This window comes from Xyrauchen texanus, chromosome 49 (assembly GCF_025860055.1).
Source record: "Xyrauchen texanus isolate HMW12.3.18 chromosome 49, RBS_HiC_50CHRs, whole genome shotgun sequence".
Classification (NCBI taxonomy): domain Eukaryota; kingdom Metazoa; phylum Chordata; class Actinopteri; order Cypriniformes; family Catostomidae; genus Xyrauchen; species Xyrauchen texanus.
This window is the reverse complement of record NC_068324.1, coordinates 1,468,200-1,489,276: the sequence shown is the minus strand read 5'-3', so window position 1 is coordinate 1,489,276 and position 21,077 is coordinate 1,468,200. Positions and strand designations below refer to the sequence as shown.

The 21,077-nt window shown below is 41.1% G+C and overlaps 1 protein-coding gene across 1 annotated transcript in view; it reads left to right on the top strand.

Moving 5' to 3' along the window:
- Nucleotides 1-298: 298 nt before the first annotated feature.
- The window catches only part of LOC127640133 (neuronal acetylcholine receptor subunit alpha-7-like), a 36,427-nt gene continuing 15,648 nt past the window's right edge, over nucleotides 299-21,077 (top strand). The window contains exons 1-7 of the mRNA XM_052122542.1: nucleotides 299-540; nucleotides 3,908-4,047; nucleotides 6,394-6,438; nucleotides 15,534-15,643; nucleotides 17,531-17,610; nucleotides 19,234-19,401; nucleotides 21,022-21,077. The exon at nucleotides 21,022-21,077 is cut by the window's right edge and continues 139 nt beyond it. Coding sequence (XP_051978502.1) covers nucleotides 486-540; nucleotides 3,908-4,047; nucleotides 6,394-6,438; nucleotides 15,534-15,643; nucleotides 17,531-17,610; nucleotides 19,234-19,401; nucleotides 21,022-21,077 — 654 coding nt within the window. The 5' untranslated portion in view covers nucleotides 299-485. The remainder of the gene's footprint in view (nucleotides 541-3,907; nucleotides 4,048-6,393; nucleotides 6,439-15,533; nucleotides 15,644-17,530; nucleotides 17,611-19,233; nucleotides 19,402-21,021) is intronic.

The window sequence follows — 21,077 nt, the reverse complement described above, 5'->3', positions numbered from 1 at the left end:
TGGATCTGCATTGACGTTTTAAGTGTGAATAAATTGTCCAAAGTTTCTGTCTCTAGTTTGTTCAAATGTGCTTTTCTCAAACATTTGGTATTTTTTGTTTCTTCATTTCACCCTTAATTAGTTTGACTCAATTTATATCGATTTGGGAATGTTTGAGCTCCATGGTGAATATATGGATCATCTGACACTGGATCAGATTTGAAACGACTGTCCCCGCTGAGCGGCACGTCAGGACTGATCGCAGAGCGGCGCGTCGCGGGGAGGCGTCACCCGCTGACTTCCAGGCTCATCTGTTTGAGACCCGTGATTTTATGTGTCCGGTTTGGTTCTGAGAAACTGCGGGCGGTCCATGAGAGCGGGTTTTTAACGCGCCTCTCTTTCCATACGCTGCCAGAAGCCCGTGCGTTATTACGCGTCATATTCCTGCGGTCCGTTCAGCGGCGCAGTTTCCGTTCATTCCACTCTTCAGCACCGCTGAGACAGTCATGAGCTCCCGGGACCGGACTCTGTGTCTGTTCACTACTGCTCTCTTCATACACGGTACGATTAACTCATCACTAAATCTGCTTTTCACTCTTCTGTTCCGTTATGTGTTGTCATATCAACGGTATAAGATGTCACATGTTCTATTCTGGAATGTTTACTTTTAACATTAGATTTTAGTTTTCTGTTATTTTCTGTTATATTCTACTCTGTGTACTTCAGTTCTATTCTGTGACATTCTATTTGTTTTATTATGTTTTATTCTCTTGTACTCTTCTTTAAATCACTTCTGCTCTATTCTGTTATTTTGCTGTATACCACTTCTATTCTGTTCTATTGTCCTATACTCTATACCACTTCTATTCTGCTGTATACCACTTCTATTCTGTTCTATTGTCCTATACTCTATACCACTTCTATTCTGCTGTATACCACTTCTATTCTGTTCTATTGTCCTATACTCTATACCACTTCTATTCTGCTGTATACCACTTCTATTCTGTTCTATTGTCCTATACTCTATACCACTTCTATTCTGCTGTATACCACTTCTATTCTGTTCTATTGTCCTATACTCTATACCACTTCTATTCTGCTGTATACCACTTCTATTCTGTTCTACTGTCCTATACTCTATACCACTTCTATTCTGCTGTATACCACTTCTATTCTGTTCTATTGTCCTATACTCTATACCACTTCTATTCTGCTGTATACCACTTCTATTCTGTTCTATTGTCCTATACTCTATACCACTTCTATTCTACTGTATACCACTTCTATTCTGCTGTATACCACTTCTATTCTGTTCTATTGTCCTATACTCTATACACTTCTATTCTGCTGTATACCACTTCTATTCTGTTCTATTGTCCTATACTCTATACACTTCTATTCTGCTGTATACCAGTTCTATTCTGTTCTACTGTCCTATACTCTATACCACTTCTATTCTGCTGTATACCAATTCTATTCTGTTCTATTGTCCTATACTCTATACCACTTCTATTCTGCTGTATACCACTTCTATTCTGTTCTATTGTCCTATACTCTATACACTTCTATTCTGCTGTATACCACTTCTATTCTTTTCTACTGTCCTATACTCTATACCACTTCTATTCTACTGTATACCACTTCTATTCTGTTCTACTGTCTTATACTCTATACCACTTCTATTCTGCTGTATACCACTTCTATTCTGTTCTATTGTCCTATACTCTATACCACTTCTATTCTGCTGTATACCACTTCTATTCTGTTCTATTGTCCTATACTCTATACACTTCTATTCTGCTGTATACCACTTCTATTCTTTTCTACTGTCCTATACTCTATACCACTTCTATTCTACTGTATACCACTTCTATTCTGTTCTACTGTCCTATACTCTATACCACTTCTATTCTACTGTATACCACTTCTATTCTGTTCTACTGTCCTATACTCTATACCACTTCTATTCTGCTGTATACCACTTCTATTCTGTTCTATTGTCCTATACTCTATACCACTTCTATTCTGCTGTATACCACTTCTATTCTGTTCTATTGTCCTATACTCTATACACTTCTATTCTGCTGTATACCACTTCTATTCTTTTCTACTGTCCTATACTCTATACCACTTCTATTCTACTGTATACCACTTCTATTCTGCTGTATACCACTTCTATTCTGTTCTATTGTCCTATACTCTATACCACTTCTATTCTGCTGTATACCACTTCTATTCTGTTCTATTGTCCTATACTCTATACCACTTCTATTCTGTTCTGTTGTCCTATATTCTATACCACTTCTATTCTGCTCTATACCACTTCTATTCTGTTCTATTGTCCTATACTCTATACCACTTCTATTCTGTTCTATTGTCCTATACTCTATACCACTTCTATTCTGTTCTATTGTCCTATACTCTATACCACTTCTATTCTGCTGTATACCACTTCTATTCTGTTCTATTCTGTTATTCTACTCATATCTGGTGTTCTATTCTGCTGTATACCACTTCTATTCTGTTCTATTGTCCTATACTCTATACCACTTCTATTCTGTTATTCTACTCCTATCTGGTGTTCTATTTGGTTCTATTGTCCTATAGTGTATACCACTTCTATTCTGCTGTATACCACTTCTATTCTGTTCTATTGTCCTATACTGTATACCACTTCTATTTTGCTGTATACCACTTCTATTCTGTTCTATTGTCCTATACTCTATACCACTTCTATTTTGCTGTATACCACTTTTTTCTGTTCTATTGTCCTATACTCTATACCACTTCTATTCTGCTGTATACCACTTCTATTCTGTTCTATTGTCCTATACTCTATACCACTTCTAAAATTATGTAATTATGTGACAAGTAATAAACCGCTGAACAGCTGAAATGCAGCTCCGGTTTGCGTTCTGCTGGTGTTTATTTAGTTATTAATGACCGTCTGACTGCTCATTATCCCGCTTATTACAAGACTACTTCCCAAATAAATACATAAATGCTCATTAAACATTTATTTGAGTTTAAGTTGTTTTATTAGATTACTTGTGGAGATCGCACAGCTCTGATTCGTGAATGTGCGGTTGTTACTGAGATACATCAGGCCACTAGATGGCGCCATTGAACATCAGAATCGAGTGTCCTAGAGAGCCGTGAAATAATGAGAAATAAAGTTGCAGTTGCGTGATGTAAAGTTGCAACATCGAGAAATACTGTAGTTATTTAATGAAGAGTTTAAATCTTGTAATTACAAGAAATAAACTAACAATTATGTGTATATATCTCTTTATTATGACAAATAAAGACACATTTGTAAGATACAAAGTTGCAGTTACGTGATATAAACTTATTATACTAATTATTCATAACAATAAATAATACTAGTTTACATTTCATAATTATGAGAAATAAACACAATTGTAATATAAAAATGTGTTTTTTTTTATCACGGGCTATGGGATAAACTGTCATGACTGGGGTGAAAATGATGATCACATGTTGTCAAAAATTGATTTCTTTCACTGATTTTGGTGGTTTTAATTTGGTGAGCTATTTTCATAAAGGACACAAAAGTACAGCAGGCACAATCGAATGTGTTGATGTTGGAAGTCAATTTGGGATCCGGATTTGGTGGTTATTTAAAGCTGGAAATAGTATATTGCATAAACAATATGTGTGTGTTTGTGTGTGTGTGTGTGTCTGTGTGTGTGTGTGTGTGTGTGTGTGTGTGTGTGTGTGTGTGTCTGTGTGTTTGTGTATGTGTCTCTGTGTGTGTGTGTGTCTTTGTGTGTGTTTGTGTGTGTGTGTGTGTGTGTGTGTGTGTGTGTGTGTGTGTGTGTGTGTGTGTGTGTGTCTGTGTCGTGTGTGTGTGTGTGTGTGTGTGTGTGTGTGTGTGTGTGTGTGTGTGTGTGTGTGTGTCTCTCAGTCTCTCTACAGGGGGAGCACCAGCGACGGTTGTACAAAGACTTGATGAGAAACTACAATCCTCTGGAACGCCCCGTTTATAATGATTCACACTCGCTCAGCGTTCATTTCAGCTTCAGTCTGATGCAGATCATGGACGTGGTGAGGACACACACACACACACAAACAAATACACAGGTCACTATATTCTTAAACTCAACATGAAACTGCATTTAAAACACTTCTGTCATGTGCTATATTTCCGAGTTTAATGCTATTTAATGTTAAAAATGTAGGGCGGGACTTATTCCTCAGGAATTGATTGGATGGTGTAAAGTGTCTCTAAATGACAGGTGAGTTAGGAAAGACAGAGCGAGTTATCTCATTTCGATGAAAGATTACGGAGACAAACCTTTTTCTGAGGATTAATGCATTAAAATTGACCACATTATTCTAAATTAAAAATGTCATTATTTGTCACAATTTACGACTTTCTATTTTCAATCCTTTTTAACCCTCCAACCATCTTCTTCCATTCTGGTGTGCCACACCCACTTTTCACCAATCCATGCAATTCTGGATGTATACAATCAAGTCACTGAACATTCTGCTTTACTCTGAAATATTCCTAAAATGGGTTGCTGGGGGCCTGGTACTAAAGTGAATAAAGTTTTCGAGGTTTGTCACGGCCGTTTAACTGCCAAGAAACCCAAAGTAAAAGATGAACGTTACAATGACATTGTTAGGCATGAGGAACACGCTTGAGGAAGAGTAGGAGTCTGTTTGTCTTTGAGATATTAATATTAATATTAATGAGATAAACTAGATCTCCATGACGGATTCAAACCTCTAATATTGGAGAGAGAATATCCCGTATCTGTCACGCACAAACTCTCGTCTCACTCTAACGCTCATGTCATAATTAGTTTGCTCGGCACACTGTGATGTGATCTCAATAATGCTGTCTGTTACTCTGTTTAAAGAGCTAAAACTAATATGATAATTATTTGTGCTGTCATGTGTGCATTTATTCAACTTTAAAGGGATTTGTTAACCCTGAAATAGAAATGTTGTTGCAGACCTGTTTGATCTTCGACAAAAATAAGAAATGATTCATGATAAATAATGGTAGACTCGGATTGTACATTGAAACCAGCCCCAAAGTTGCTGAAAATAGTTGGGGGGGGATTTGTCGCTGTGCCAAAAGAAGTTGAGGGGGATTTGTCGCTGGCCCAAAAGTAGGTGGGGTGGGGGGATCTGTCGCTGTTTCAAAAGTAGTTGGGGGATTTGTCGCTGGCCCAAAAGTAGTTGGGGGTATTTGTCGCTGTGCCAAAAGTAGTTGGGGGGTGATTTGTCATGAGGCCCAAAAGTAGTTGGGGTGGGGGGAATTTGTCGCTGTGCCAAAAGTAGTTGGGGGGGGTTTGTCGCTGGCCCAAAAGTAGTTGGGGGGATTTGTCGCTGTGCCAAAGTAGTTGGGGGGGGGGATTTGTCGCTGTGCCAAAGTAGTTGGGGGGGGATTTGTCACTGTGCCAAAAGTAGTTGGGGGGGGGGGGATTTGTCGCTGGCCCAAAAGTAGTTGGGGTGGTGGTGGTGGGGTCTCTGGCCCAAAAACATTTGTATGTCGCTGGCCCAAAAGTAGTTGGTGGGGGGGATTTGTCGCTGTACCAAAAGTAGTTGGGGGGGATTTGTCGCTGGCCCAAAAGTAGTTGGGGAGGGGTTGGTTACTCTGCCAAAGTAGTTAAGGTTTGGGGGGTGTGGGGTTGCTGTCCCAAAAGTAGTTGGGGAGGGGGGGGCTCAGGCCCAAAAACATTTGTATGTCACTGGCTCAAAGGTAGTTGTGGGGGGGAGTCTCTTGCCCAATAATAGTTGTGGGGGGGGAGTCGCTGTCCAAAAAGTAGTTGGGGGGGAGGCTCTGGCCCAAAAGTAGTTGGGGGGAGGGGGGTTTACTGGCCCAAAATAGTTGGGGGGGTGTTGCTGTCCTTTCTGTATATCGCGGCCTCTTTCGGCATATCACTGCACCGTTTTGCAGCCCTCTTCAACCAGTCATGGACCATTTGCCCCTGACTTGCTGCTGGCACACTAGAAAAAGTCCCGGTTCTCCCTATGGCCAGCCCACCCCTGCTGTACCATGTTCGGTGACCAGTTAGACAAAGCGTCTTTTCATAATTTTCAGCTGTATGACTCATGCTTGTGTTTGAATGAGCGTGTGATTGGTTCTGTGTTATGGCAGCTGTTCCCCTGCTGATCTGAACCCAGAATCACACAATCAGATGTGATTCAGCAGCTGTGTTCAAACAGCTCACACGGTCAAGACAAACCAAACATCAACATTTCATTCTTCGTGCCTAGTTATGTTTCCGTACATTATAAATCCAGCATCCACTTAAAGACGTATTTTCAATACATTATGATAAATGATGCACAACTGTACAATCCATTAAACTGACTGTATGTTTATCCCACAAAGCCTCGTTTTTATCCACATCAAATGTTGTATTCCCTCTCCAGGATGAGAAGAACCAAGTTCTGACAACAAACATCTGGCTTCAGCTGGTAAGAACATCTCAGAGTTTCCTTCAGCTTGTGATCTCACACTTGTGCCGCTACTGATACTGAGCGGCTTTAGAGACGTGGGTTCTGGTAAATGGAAACCAAGAAGTAATTGCGCATAATCAATGATAAGCGTGATTAGGAGGTTACATTTTCGCTCTAAAATGACATTTTTAATCCACTGAATGTTTGGGATTTGGGTTAGAACATATCATTAATAAAATATGTTCTACTGTTCAGTGTATAACATTATTTTCAACTAATAAAAACTCGTTTTTGACGCCACCTTGTGGACATTTCACCCAGAAACTGGACCTCACGTGTGCGCTTACATTCTACAACACCTCCACTAGGGGCAGTCTTTCAAATTCAGGTAAACTAAGACCGATTTGAGCTGAAGAACTTTCGGCCGATTGCCGCCAAATGCACAGTGAGATTAGTCTGGCCCGAATCTGAATACCACCTCTGGAGTCGTGAGTTTGAATCCAGGGCGTGCTGAGTGACTCCAGCCAGGTCTCCTAAGCAACCAAATTGGCCCGGTTGCTAGGGAGGGTAGAGTCACATGGGGTGACCTCCTCGTGGTCACTATAATGTGGTTCTCGCTCTCGGTGGGGCGTGTGGTGAGTCACGAGGACATGGAGCGCATTGGGAATTGGGCGTTCCAAATTGGGGACAAAGATGAGAAAAAAACAACAAAATAAATACTCCCGTAAAAATAGCGATACTAAAGGTTTTTAACGAAACTCGTGATTTTACCATGAAAACAATTGCAGTTCATAAGATTCAAATTGAGTAAAAATGTACTATATTAACAACTGACTGCGTAATAACAGGATCTCACAGAAATGCTGAAAGACAAAAGCAATTTGCAGACCACACTCATGGCGCACGTTTGTTAATAAATTTATTTAAATCTGCTTTTTAAAAAAAAATACACAAATACATAATAAAAAAGTTAAATGGTTAAAAATACTAAATTTATTTATAGAAACTGCAACAACAACAAAAATCATAGAATGATCAGTATTGTTATCGATATTGTAGTATAATAATAACTTTATTGTTATAGTACTATTTAGCATTTTAGCACAAAGTGCTTCGCAAAACACACTCAGTAAAACACAAGTTGAAAACAGATATTCATAATGTAATAAAAGCATGAATAAGCTTCTCCGTATGCTGATAAATACAAGACTGAACTAACTTCCTGTCATGATCTTTAACATTTAAAATAGCATCAAAGAAGACGCCCAGATTATTTGAATATTTGTGACTAAGTGCTCAATCTGACTTTTATATTCAAGCCTTGACTGATTAAAACAACCTCTGATTGATCTGAATTTAACTGCAGAAAATGACACGCCATACAACATATTATATCCGCTATACAAGCTTGGAGAACATTTAAAGTAGTGAGATCAATGGGATTCAATGACAAATACAACTGTATGTCGTCTGTTTAGAAGTGAAAATGTATGTTTTTCTTTTATAAATCACAGAACCTAGCGGTAACATATATATAAAGAAAACAAAATTGGCCCTAACAGGGATCCTTGCGGTATACCACAATGTATTGTTGAAGAGGAGGACCTCTCATCTCCAACAGACACTACAAATGTTTTATTTGACAAATAGGAAACAAACCCATCTAAAGTTACCTATAACCAGGTCTGGACTGGTAATCTGACCGGATTTTTCCCCGGTGGGTGGAGTTATTTTGGTGCCGATCCGGGCGGACTGGCCATCGGGAGAACCGAGCGAGCCGGTGAGTCTATCGCGAAATGGGCCGAATGGGCCGCGATAAGCTAAAATGAGCCGCTGCGTTATGCAGAACGGACCACAGATTGGTGCAGCGATATACAGAAAAGGATGGCGAACACACACACACACACTCACAAAACAACACACTCACACACACACAACAACACATAGGTACACACACACACACACACACAACAACACACTCATACACACAACAACACATTGGTATACACACACACACACAACAACACACACACACACACACTCACAAAACAACACACTCACACACACAACACACTCATACACACACACACACACACACACACAACACACACACACACACACACACACTCACAAAACAACACACACACACAACAACACACTCATACACACAACAACACATAGGTATACACACACACACACACACAACAACACACACACACACTCACAAAACAACACACTCACACACACAACACACTCAACAACACACACAACACACTCAACAACACATAGGTACATACAGACATGCACAAACACTCATTGACAAAAACAGACACAAAGTTTTTAAATGTATTTCAAAGTGAAATTGCGAATAAAAAAGTATCTTGTCTGCTCTGATCACTGCTTCTGTAAACCCCCAAAACCCACAAACTCTATATCAGCTCTTACCTCCGGTTGTTTTCTACAAAAATTAGTCTATTTTTACTCGTCTCTCAGCTTCTCTGGGTAAATAATCCACTTTTATGTCTCAAATGTCCAGAAAAAATTGCAGTTCATCAAAAATTATTATAAACAAATCATCGTTTGAATATGTTCAAACCGAGTCACCTGCATTCTGTTGTTTTCATTGCCTTGCATGTGATTGTTTTATTAATATAATTATTATTTTTTTGTACAAGAACCCATTCAACCTTTACGCTCCCTTAGGTATTATAGTCGCATTCCCGAAACGAATGCTGTTTCGAAAGATAGTTCGGTTCAGACGTCTGTGTAGGCTGTAGACAGCAAAGCAGCTCACTAGGTGAGTCTTCCAGGATACCTTCATTTATTTTAACTTATGACATTCAGCAGAAGACGTTTTGAGGGTAGCTGAGGCCACATTGTCTTTCACATCAGCTGTTTCCAAAACACACATACGCACATTTAATTAGCGGGTTATCAGAGCTCTCCGCGGAACATAAACCGGATGCCCTGTGATGAGCAAAGTCCCTGTAATCTCTCTCTCAATCTCTATTCCTGTGATGAAGGTTATTTCACACTGTGAGCGATACCCCACCAGCAAGATGCCTTGTAAAATTCACCCAAAAATAAGCTTTCCTCATCATTTGCTCATCTACGAATGTTTTCAGAGCTACACTGGTTTAAAGCGCCTGTATTTTGGCAAATATGTCCCATCCTTCTCTCTCACTCTCTCTCTGCCAGCAGCTTTGTGTATTTTAAAAGTATAAATACAGTTTGTTTGTTGGCAGAAGAGTGTTTTTCTAGTGAGGTGTATTGCACAATAGCCAAAGACATAATCAGTTTATGTGTTTATTTGTTTGTGCTTTTTGAAAATGTTACATTTTTATAGTGTTTATTCATTGTTTACAAATTAAGCGAACGGATTATCGGGTAAAACAGGAAAACAAATCCCATAGACTTTCACTGAGGAGGGACCTAAGCCATCCACTCAAAACTACCTAGAAACGCCCTAGCAACCACATAGCAATGAGCCAAAAAACACTTGATGGTGGTTGTTGGTGTTGAAAGCACCTCCCCATCCCAGTGTCACCTGGGATGGGGAGGTGCGGTGACCTCAGTGTGCGCACATGTTAAGTCTCTTTTAGAGGTTCCACCTCTAAAAAACGAAGACAAAAAAATGACCAAAACAGCAATTGCGAGTGAGGTGGACAAGCTTCTGACCATGATGGCCACGGCCACCCCGGTCCACCCCCTAGCTTCGCCACTGCCTAGCAACCACCCAAAACCCCTTAGAAACCACAAACAATTCACTAAAAATCACTCAGAACGTCTTAGCAACTGCATATCAATGCTCTAGCAACCATCCAGAACATCATACCAACTGCATGACAATGCATCGAAGAAAAAAAACACTTAGAGCACCTTAGCAACCATCTTGCAATGCCCTAGCAACCACAGAGATTATCACCACAATAGCATGACAGTGCAATGAAAACCACTTAGAACACTTTAGCAACCACCTATTAATGCCCTAGCAACCACCCAAAGCATCACAGCAACTGCATGACAACACAGTAAAAGCCACTTAGAACACCATAGCAACCACCTATTAATGCCCTAGCAACTACCCAAAGCATCACAGCAACTGCATTACAAAACAGTAAAAGCCACTTAGAACACCATAGCAACCACCTATTAATGCCCTAGCAACCACCCAAAGCATCACAGCAACTGCATGACAACACAGTAAAAGCCACTTAGAACACCAAAGCAACCACCTATTAATGCCCTAGCAACCACCCAAAGCATCACAGCAACTGCATTACAACACAGTAAAAGCCACTTAGAACACCATAGCAACCACCTATTAATGCCCTAGCAACCACCCAAAGCATCACAGCAACTGCATTACAAAACAGTAAAAGCCACTTAGAACACCATAGCAACCACCTATTAATGCCCTAGCAACCACCCAAAGCATCACAGCAACTGCATTACAACACAGTAAAAGCCACTTAGAACACCATAGCAACCACCTATTAATGCCCTAGCAACCACCCAAAGCATCAAAGCAACTGCATTACAGCACAGTAAAAGCCACTTAGAACACCATAGCAACCACCTAGTAATGCCCTAGCAACCACCAAAAGCATCACATCAGCTGCATAACAACACAGTAAAAGCCACTTAGAACAACTTAGCAACCACCTATTAATACCTATTAATGGAGTGGTGGTGGCGTAGTGGCTAAAGCACAGAACTGTTAATCAGAAGGTCACAGGTTCTAACCCCACGGCCATCACCATTGTGTCCTTGAGCAAGGCACTTAACTCCAGGTTGCTCCAGGTGGATTGTCCCTGTAATAATTGCACTGTAAGTCACTTTGGATAAAAGCGTCTGCCAAATGCATAAAAATGTAAAATGTAAATGTAATACCCTAGCAACCCCCCAAACACCTTAGCAATCACCCAGCAATGAGGCAAAGTTGTTTTTCAGAATATGTAAAATTATTGTATTTTTCTTGCTGTTAAGGGGTTCTGTTGTATATAAGCGTGTAGGTTGGATTTACGTCTCAAACTAAGCGCTACCGTAAACGCTAAAGCCATTAGCTGGAGGTTACGGAGAGGAAACAAGATTAACCGCCCATACAACCTGAAAGAAAGCAACATCCATCCTGCTTAATTCCACGTTGTCCCTAAAATAGCCATGTTTTACTTCCAGGCATGCTTTTAAAAACAAAAGCAATTACACATATGAGATCAACTCCAGTTCTCTCGAATTAAGATATGTGCCAGATGTGGATTATTTCATTAGATCTGATATTAAAAGACAGAGCCCTCAACTGGAAGGCACTGCTACCACAGAAATCGAATTTATTAGTGGAGAGAAGGGTCATGTCATACGTCACATGACCAACGGTCAGAGATCTAATCCAATAGATTTCCACAAAGCAGATGATGTCATGCCACAATACAGATGGTTTAAAGAGCAAAAGGCTTATGGCTCATGTTATCGAGCTTTATGGTATTTTGTTTCAGCACATCTTCTATCTTTTTAGGAAGTTGTCATTTAGCTTTATAGGCTATAAACGTTCCATAAACAAAATGTTTTTAGTTTTTTTGCACGCTGATATCATTTGTAAAAACAACTTTTAAGGCCCCTTTTACACTAAAACAATTTTTTGTTTGAAAATGCATTGATTTTGTTACTTTTACATCTTTCATTCACACTAGAAAAGCGTTTTCCAGATAGCACACGTGCATCTCTGAGATGTCTGCTTAAGATCTTTTCATCTGGAAAGCATCACAGTCTAATTAATAACATCTCAAAGACATCTGCTGAACATCTTATTGACATCTGAGAGGAAACATCTCAAAGACATCTGCTGAACGTCTTATTGACATCTGAGAGGAAACGTCTCAAAGACATCTGCTGAACGTCTTATTGACATCTGAGAGGAAACGTCTCAAAGACATCTGCTGAACGTCTTATTGACATCTGAGAGGAAACGTCTCAAAGACATCTGCTGAACGTCTTATTGACATCTGAGAGGAAACGTCTCAAAGACATCTGCTGAACCATCTGCTGAACGTCTTATTGACATCTGAGAGGAAACGTCTCAAAGACATCTGCTGAACGTCTTATTGACATCTGAGAGGAAACATCTCAAAGACATCTGCTGAACGTCTTATTGACATCTGAGAGGAAACATCTCAAAGACATCTGCTGAACATCTTATTGACATCTGAGAGGAAACATCTCAAAGACATCTGCTGAACGTCTTATTGACATCTGAGAGGAAACATCTCAAAGACATCTGCTGAACGTCTTATTGACATCTGAGAGGAAACATCTCAAAGACATCTCAAAGACATCTGCTGAACGTCTTATTGACATCTGAGAGGAAACATCTCAAAGACATCTGCTGAACGTCTTATTGACATCCGAGAGGAAACATCTCAAAGACATCTGCTGAACGTCTTATTGACATCTGAGAGGAAACGTCTCAAAGACATCTGCTGAACGTCTTATTGACATCCGAGAGGAAACGTCTCAAAGACATCTGCTGAACGTCTTATTGACATCCGAGAGGAAACGTCTCAAAGACATCTGCTGAACCATCTGCTGAACGTCTAATTGACATCTGAGAGGAAACGTCTCAAAGACATCTGCTGAACGTCTTATTGACATCTGAGAGGAAACGTCTCAAAGACATCTGCTGAACGTCTTATTGACATCTGAGAGGAAACATCTCAAAGACATCTGCTGAACGTCTTATTGACATCTGAGAGGAAACGTCTCAAAGACATCTGCTGAACGTCTTATTGACATCTGAGAGGAAACATCTCAAAGACATCTGCTGAACGTCTTATTGACATCTGAGAGGAAACATCTCAAAGACATCTGCTGAACGTCTTATTGACATCCGAGAGGAAACATCTCAAAGACATCTGCTGAACGTCTTATTGACATCTGAGAGGAAACGTCTCAAAGACATCTGCTGAACGTCTTATTGACATCCGAGAGGAAACGTCTCAAAGACATCTGCTGAACGTCTTATTGACATCCGAGAGGAAACGTCTCAAAGACATCTGCTGAACCATCTGCTGAACGTCTTATTGACATCTGAGAGGAAACGTCTCAAAGACATCTGCTGAACGTCTTATTGACATCTGAGAGGAAACATCTCAAAGACATCTGCTGAACGTCTTATTGACATCTGAGAGGAAACATCTCAAAGACATCTGCTGAACGTCTTATTGACATCTGAGAGGAAACATCTCAAAGACATCTGCTGAACGTCTTATTGACATCTGAGAGGAAACATCTCAAAGACATCTGCTGAACGTCTTATTGACATCCGAGAGGAAACATCTCAAAGACATCTGCTGAACGTCTTATTGACATCCGAGAGGAAACGTCTCAAAGACATCTGCTGAACCATCTGCTGAACGTCTTATTGACATCTGAGAGGAAACGTCTCAAAGACATCTGCTGAACGTCTTATTGACATCTGAGAGGAAACATCTCAAAGACATCTGCTGAACGTCTTATTGACATCTGAGAGGAAACATCTCAAAGACATCTGCTGAACGTCTTATTGACATCTGAGAGGAAACATCTCAAAGACATCTGCTGAACGTCTTATTGACATCCGAGAGGAAACATCTCAAAGACATCTGCTGAACGTCTTATTGACATCCGAGAGGAAACATCTCAAAGACATCTGCTGAACGTCTTATTGACATCTGAGAGGAAACGTCTCAAAGACATCTGCTGAACGTCTTATTGACATCCGAGAGGAAACGTCTCAAAGACATCTGCTGAACGTCTTATTGACATCCGAGAGGAAACGTCTCAAAGACATCTGCTGAACCATCTGCTGAACGTCTTATTGACATCTGAGAGGAAACGTCTCAAAGACATCTGCTGAACGTCTTATTGACATCTGAGAGGAAACGTCTCAAAGACATCTGCTGAACGTCTTATTGACATCCGAGAGGAAACGTCTCAAAGACATCTGCTGAACGTCTTATTGACATCCGAGAGGAAACGTCTCAAAGACATCTGCTGAACGTCTTATTGACATCTGAGAGGAAACGTCTCAAAGACATCTGCTGAACGTCTTATTGACATCTGAGAGGAAACATCTCAAAGACATCTGCTGAACGTCTTATTGACATCTGAGAGGAAACATCTCAAAGACATCTGCTGAACGTCTTATTGACATCTGAGAGGAAACATCTCAAAGACATCTGCTGAACGTCTTATTGACATCTGAGAGGAAACATCTCAAAGACATCTGCTGAACGTCTTATTGACATCCGAGAGGAAACATCTCAAAGACATCTGCTGAACGTCTTATTGACATCTGAGAGGAAACATCCATTTAACATTTAACATTATATGCAAAAGCCAGGATTTTATTTTTACTTAAAGGCCTAAGCTGCAAATTATTTATTAATATAATTTATTTACAACAGAACATTATCAATCTTTTAACAGATTTTAATTTAAATACCTTTATAACAATGCGTTCTGAGTGCTGTCTAAGAATTGCTTGTGTCTTTCAGCATTTCTGCATGGTACAATGCAACTATATGCTCAAATAGCTATATAATAGTGATTTTCATCGTAGGTAAATAATAAAATTGCTAGTTTAGTAAAATGTGTATCAATCCTCTCGGATTCATCATCAGTATCAGAAGTATTGATACCAGTGGGATTGATTGTCCATCTTTAGGCCCGTCCACTCCACACTCTTGTCCACACTGAATGGCGTTTTCCTTCACCACAAGCTGAGACCTTTGAAAATGCTTGTAACGAGGGTTAAGGATGGGAAGGCTGTGTAACGGGAGCCAGCTGGTATGTGATAGCTGTGCAGTATGTAAACCTCACTCCCCTGACCTCAAGAGGCGCACTAGTGACTTTAGCCTCTTTGTTAGCGCGCCCGCCTCCCATGCCGACTGACGCTGGTTCGAATCCCGCTCAGAGGGGTTCGAACAGTCTGGTTACAATGGTGCCGTGACCCAGATTGGAGTGAGGTTTATCACGTACCAGCTGGCGTGAACAATGATGTTAGGAAACTGAAAATGTAGATTTCAGACCTTAAATGCATATAGCGTGTCGTTTACTGTCATGTTTATCTATTGTAGTACTGGAGAGACTACTATCTGCAGTGGAACACCAGCGATTATCCCGGCGTGACCACCGTCAGATTCCCAGATTCTCTCATCTGGAAGCCGGACATTCTGCTGTATAACAGGTAAGCAGTGCTCTGGTTTTATATTTGGGTGAACTATCCCTTTAATAACATCATTTTATGTGTTTCTTTTTTTCAGTTGTCAGTATTCTCAAAGGAACACAAACGTTGCATCAACAAATAGCTTAAAAATTAAAAATCGGAAAATGTGTAAATCTTTATTGGATTGCTGTCAATTCCGATCTCATCCAAGATGAATGGCCAATCAGACTGCATCCGAACGTATTGATCGCAGTCAATTATGTGATGTTTTATGGTATAGACAGAGGATGATCACATAGCGCTTTTGTGTGGCACGGTTCAGTTTTAAGTCCTTTTTGTGATCATTAAAGGAATATTCCGTGTTCAAAACGAGCCGCATTTGTGGTATAATGTTGATTACAACAAAACATTCCACCTATTCTTTAAATGTGTTATCCAGTGAGTCACATCCAATGGAAGTCAATGGGGTTTAATCTGTAAACATTAAAATACTCACTGTTATAAAAAAAAAAGTATAGACACAAGACATAAACAATATGTGTGTTAATATGATTTTATATGTGTGATAAAATCACTTACCAACCACATCTGTGGAAAGTTACACACAATTTTGCAACTTTATTCCAATGATGATGTAACGCCGTAAATGCCCTAAAATGACAATTTAAACAACTTTACTGCTCAAATAATACATTAATGTACATTAAGTGCTTTTATAAAATTACAAGCAGTAACGCCGCTCCCTATAAGCAGACTATGCAGTCTGCGTAGGGCACCAACTCCCTAGGGGGGCACCATCTTACCCTAGGCGGGCACCAGAAAGTCCACCCGCTGCCCTTACTCGCTAGTTATGTTATTCAAGGACACGAAAGCAATTGCGTAGCACAGATATCATGTCACCCGAACCCCCCACCCCCCACCCGTCAACTCTGCAGATGGCATCAATTTGGCCAGTGGCAGCCCTGATTACAAGCTTCACATTTCTGCCTTTAAACCCTCCAAAAATGTTCCCCCATTGACTTCCATTGTAAGTGCCGCACTGTAACCTTGACTTTTGCTTTTTTTAAAGGAGGGACGAGTCGAATAATGTTTTGTGGTAATCAATATTATGCCACAAATGTTGTCAACTGTGAGCATAACTTGTATTAAACCCGAAATGTTCTTTTAAATGACAGTTATGTGATTACCCAGCATGCCTTTCTTGCGATTGCAGTCAGATACACGTTTTTCCTTGCACACGCTCCTTTCATCAATATGTATCAGAATAGTGCCATGTTAGAAAAGCTGAGAACGCAGACAGATTAAAACAAGACGATGTTACATGACTTTTACTTTTCGCCTTGGTGGTCGCCTTGAGGTCGACCAACTCTGGAGCGATAGCTGCTAGCTACAACTCTTGCAGGACAACTTCAGTGACTTTGTCATCTTTGACAGCTTTGTGGCTTCTTAAATAATGATGATTTACACTGCTGACTCCAGACTGCACACCGGCACATGCTTTATAGTCCTGTTTGTCATGACAAAGTAGCAAGGTTAGGCACTTCCAGAGTGCTGCGCTACCAGTCAAAAGTTTGGACACACCTCTCCGTTCCTGGCCACAGTCGCCTTTAACATGATTTTCAACGAGTCTGCTCGTTTGAGACTTTACAGACACTACAGTGTGATGTCAATAAAGCTACTTTAAAACAATGAATATTGCGAAAAGAGCTATAGAAATGAAAATGCATGCTTTACCTTCACTCTCTGCTCCAACACATCCATTAAAAAATGGGTTTTGTTAAGAAATGTATATATTAATATCTGGCTACACATCTAAAGTCAAGCCTTTAGATCAAAACGTCTTCGAGATCTTAAGAAACTAATTCAGTCCATTGTGTTTAAACTCTAAGTGTATTGTTTGTTTAACAGTGCCGACGAGAGATTTGATGCCACTTTTCACACCAATGTACTTGTCAACTCATCTGGGCACTGCCAGTACCTTCCACCAGGTAAAATATAAAACATGTCAAATTAAGGATCATTTATCAAGCATATCATTGGATGATTGGATGGTTGCATTTTTGCTCCACAGATGGTTGGGTTTAGGGTTTGGGTGTAGGGTAATAGTAGTGGCATTGTGTTGGGTGTAGTGGTGGTGGGGGCGTAGCGGCATAGTGTTGGGTGTAGTGGTGGTGGTGTAGCGGCATAGTGTTGGGAGTAGTGGTGGTGGTGTAGTGGCATAGTGTTGGGTGTAGTGGTGGTGGCGGCATAGTGGGCTAAGGCACATAACTGGTAATCAGAAGGTTGCTGGTTTGATCACCACAGTCACCACCATTGTGTCCTTGAGTAAGACACTTAACTCCAGGTTGCTCCGGGGGGATTGTCCCTGTAATAAGTGCACTGTAAGTCACTTTGTATAAAAGTGTCTGCCAAAATGTAAAAGCTTTCCTGTTGGCTGTATTACATTATTTATAACTCGCTTTTGGCGCCACTCTGTGGACATTTCCTTCAATACACTTCCAGCTTCTGCCACTGGGGGCAATGATTAGAATTTCGGTAAGCACAGACCGATTTCAGCTGAAGAACTTTCGACCGACTGTCGCTGAATTCACAGTGCGATCAGTCTGGATATTTAGAATTCATGGGGAAGTGGACATTTGCATCCCACGGCGCATTTCACTGGACAAAAAGTTGTTTAAGCCCCTGTAAAGAAGTTGAGTTGAACTTTTGGATGGACAAAATTGTGATCAAAAAGTCAACTCACATTTCTGCCATTTTTAATGTGTGTTCTATACAGCTGTTTTTTATACTAATATTTTTTTTTTTACAACCGCTCTATTATTTTGTATCATGTAGATTCAAATTAATTAAATCTGCTCCTAAAGGACACGTAAAAACTGTGGTTGGTCACTACATGTCAATCAGTAGTGGTTTTAACCACCTCGCAATTGCCAAAATCGCTTGAGTGACATGTTGTTCTGGGTAACGTACGAATAAGCTGTTGTCAATGGTCTGAGAGTGGTTCATGTTAGAGGTCCACTGGGTTTGGGCTAGATTTTCAAGGAGGACTTTGGGTTCGGGTCTAAGTCTATCACCCATTAAACTGACTTTTTTTAATGCCTTTTCACTTACTCTGAGGCAACAATCATTCGTCCACTGACAGAAATCAATACAAATACACATACACGGGCCTCACTCCACAACAAAGCGTATTTACAGACTGTTCTTTGAGAGAGAAGCATGATGGGATATGTAAATCTGTACTAGACAGTGAGCGGATGGCCTCTCCCAGGGGGTCGTTTGGAAAGATCTGGAAGGCCTTGTTACTTTGGAGCCGTAATGGGAACAGGATAGGACTCGGAGGTGAAACCCAGCGGAACGATTTCAGACTTTGAGTGATGAGGAATAAATTGGATCCTTCAGAGGGAAGTGGATTGGTGTACATCAAAAGGCGTCTTCCTCTCATCCAATGGGAAATTATCTCTGGCAATGTTTGGAAGAGCATACTATCAAAGTACTCTGCAGTATGCAGTAGGCACAGGGTGTCTTGGTTTTTTATGCACAAGAATACATTAACAGCCCTCAAGATGAGCTAATAATAATAATACTCCAACAAAGCACCTGTTTCCCAGGTATCTTTAAGAGCACATGCTACATCGACGTGCGCTGGTTCCCGTTTGACGTTCAGAGGTGTGATCTGAAGTTCGGCTCATGGACGTATGGCGGATGGTCTCTCGATCTGCAAATGATGGAGGCGGATATTACCGGATACATCGCTAATGGCGAATGGGACTTGGTCGGTAAGTTTATCGGCAGAAATCTCTGGCGATAGTTGCTGAATAAGACCTTTTTTGACATTCTATAAATCAATCATTTCCCACCACCTTATGACCCAATCGTCATCGGCAAAATCCACTATCGGTCGAACTTATCCCCTTTTCTCCCCAATTTGGAATGCCCAATTCCTACTCCTTAGTAGGTCCTCATGGTGGTTGCATGGAGGCGTGGTTACTCACCTCAATCCGGGTGGTGGAGGACAAGTCTCAGGTGCCTCCGCGTCTGAGACCGTCAATCCGCGTATCTGATCATGTGACTCGTTGTGCATGACACCGCGGAGACTCGCAGCATGTGGAGACTCATGCTACTCTCCACGATCCACATACAACTCACCACACGCCCCATTGAGAGAACCACTAATCACCACCACGAGGAGGTTACCCCATGTGACTCTACCCTCCCTAGCAACCGGGCCAATTTGGTTACCCCATGTGACCCCATGTGACTCTGCCCTCCCTAGCAACCGGGCCAATTTGGTTACCCCATGTGACTCTATCCTCCCTAGCAACCGGGCCAATTTGGTTACCCCATCTGACTCTATCCTCCCTAGCAACCGGGCCAATTTGGTTACCCCATGTGACTCTATCCTCCCTAGCAACCGGGCCAATTTGGTTACCCCATGTGACTCTATCCTCCCTAGCAACCGGGCCAATTTGGTTACCCCATCTGACTCTATCCTCCCTAGCAACCGGGCCAATTTGGTTATCCCATGTGACTCTATCCTCCCTAGCAACCGGGCCAATTTGGTTGCTTAGAAGACCTGGCTGGAGTCACTCAGTACGCCCTGGATTCAAACTCACACCTCCAGGTGTGATAGTCAACATCAATACTTGCTGAGATACCCCCAGACCCCCCTACTATTAATCATGTCCAATTCCCAATGTACACACACTAAGTCCGCATGATGGCACAGCGATTCACCTTATCACGTGGCTCCCTTGGCACGCCACCGTGGAGGCACAGTGCATGTGGAGGCTTCGCGCCACCCACCGCGGCAACCACGCACAACTCACCGCGCGCCCCACCGAGAGCGAACCACCTTACAGCGTTCATGAGGAGGTTACCCCATGTGCCTCTACCCTCCTTAGCAACCGGGCCAATTTGGTTGCCTAGGAGACCCGGCTGGAGTCACTCAGCACGCCCTGGATTCAAACTCACGACTCCAGAGGTGGTTAATCATACTTTTAAAGTTAGGGATTAGAACAAGCCCTAAGTATTAAAACTAGGGCTGTCAATCGATTAAAACTGTATTCGAATAAATGGCATGATGTGCTGAATAATTAATCAAATTAATTGCAATTAAATGCATATCAATATTCAAAATAGATAATGTTGTATATAATATAAATAACCTTAAATATAATATAGGTTAATAAATAATACATAAAATATATTGTGATAGCAAACAAGTAAAGCAATAATATAAAACCCAAAGTATCTGAATGCATCCAACTGACCAATCATAATCAAGCATTCCAGACAGTCGTTAGATGCTCTTAGTCACGCTACATGCATGCGTTGGTCTTCTAGAAGAAACCGTACGGTCACCGTGATGTATGTATGTGTGTGTGTTTGTGTTTCAGAGGTTCCAGGAAGACGGAATGAGAAGTTTTATGACTGCTGTAAGGAGCCGTACCCT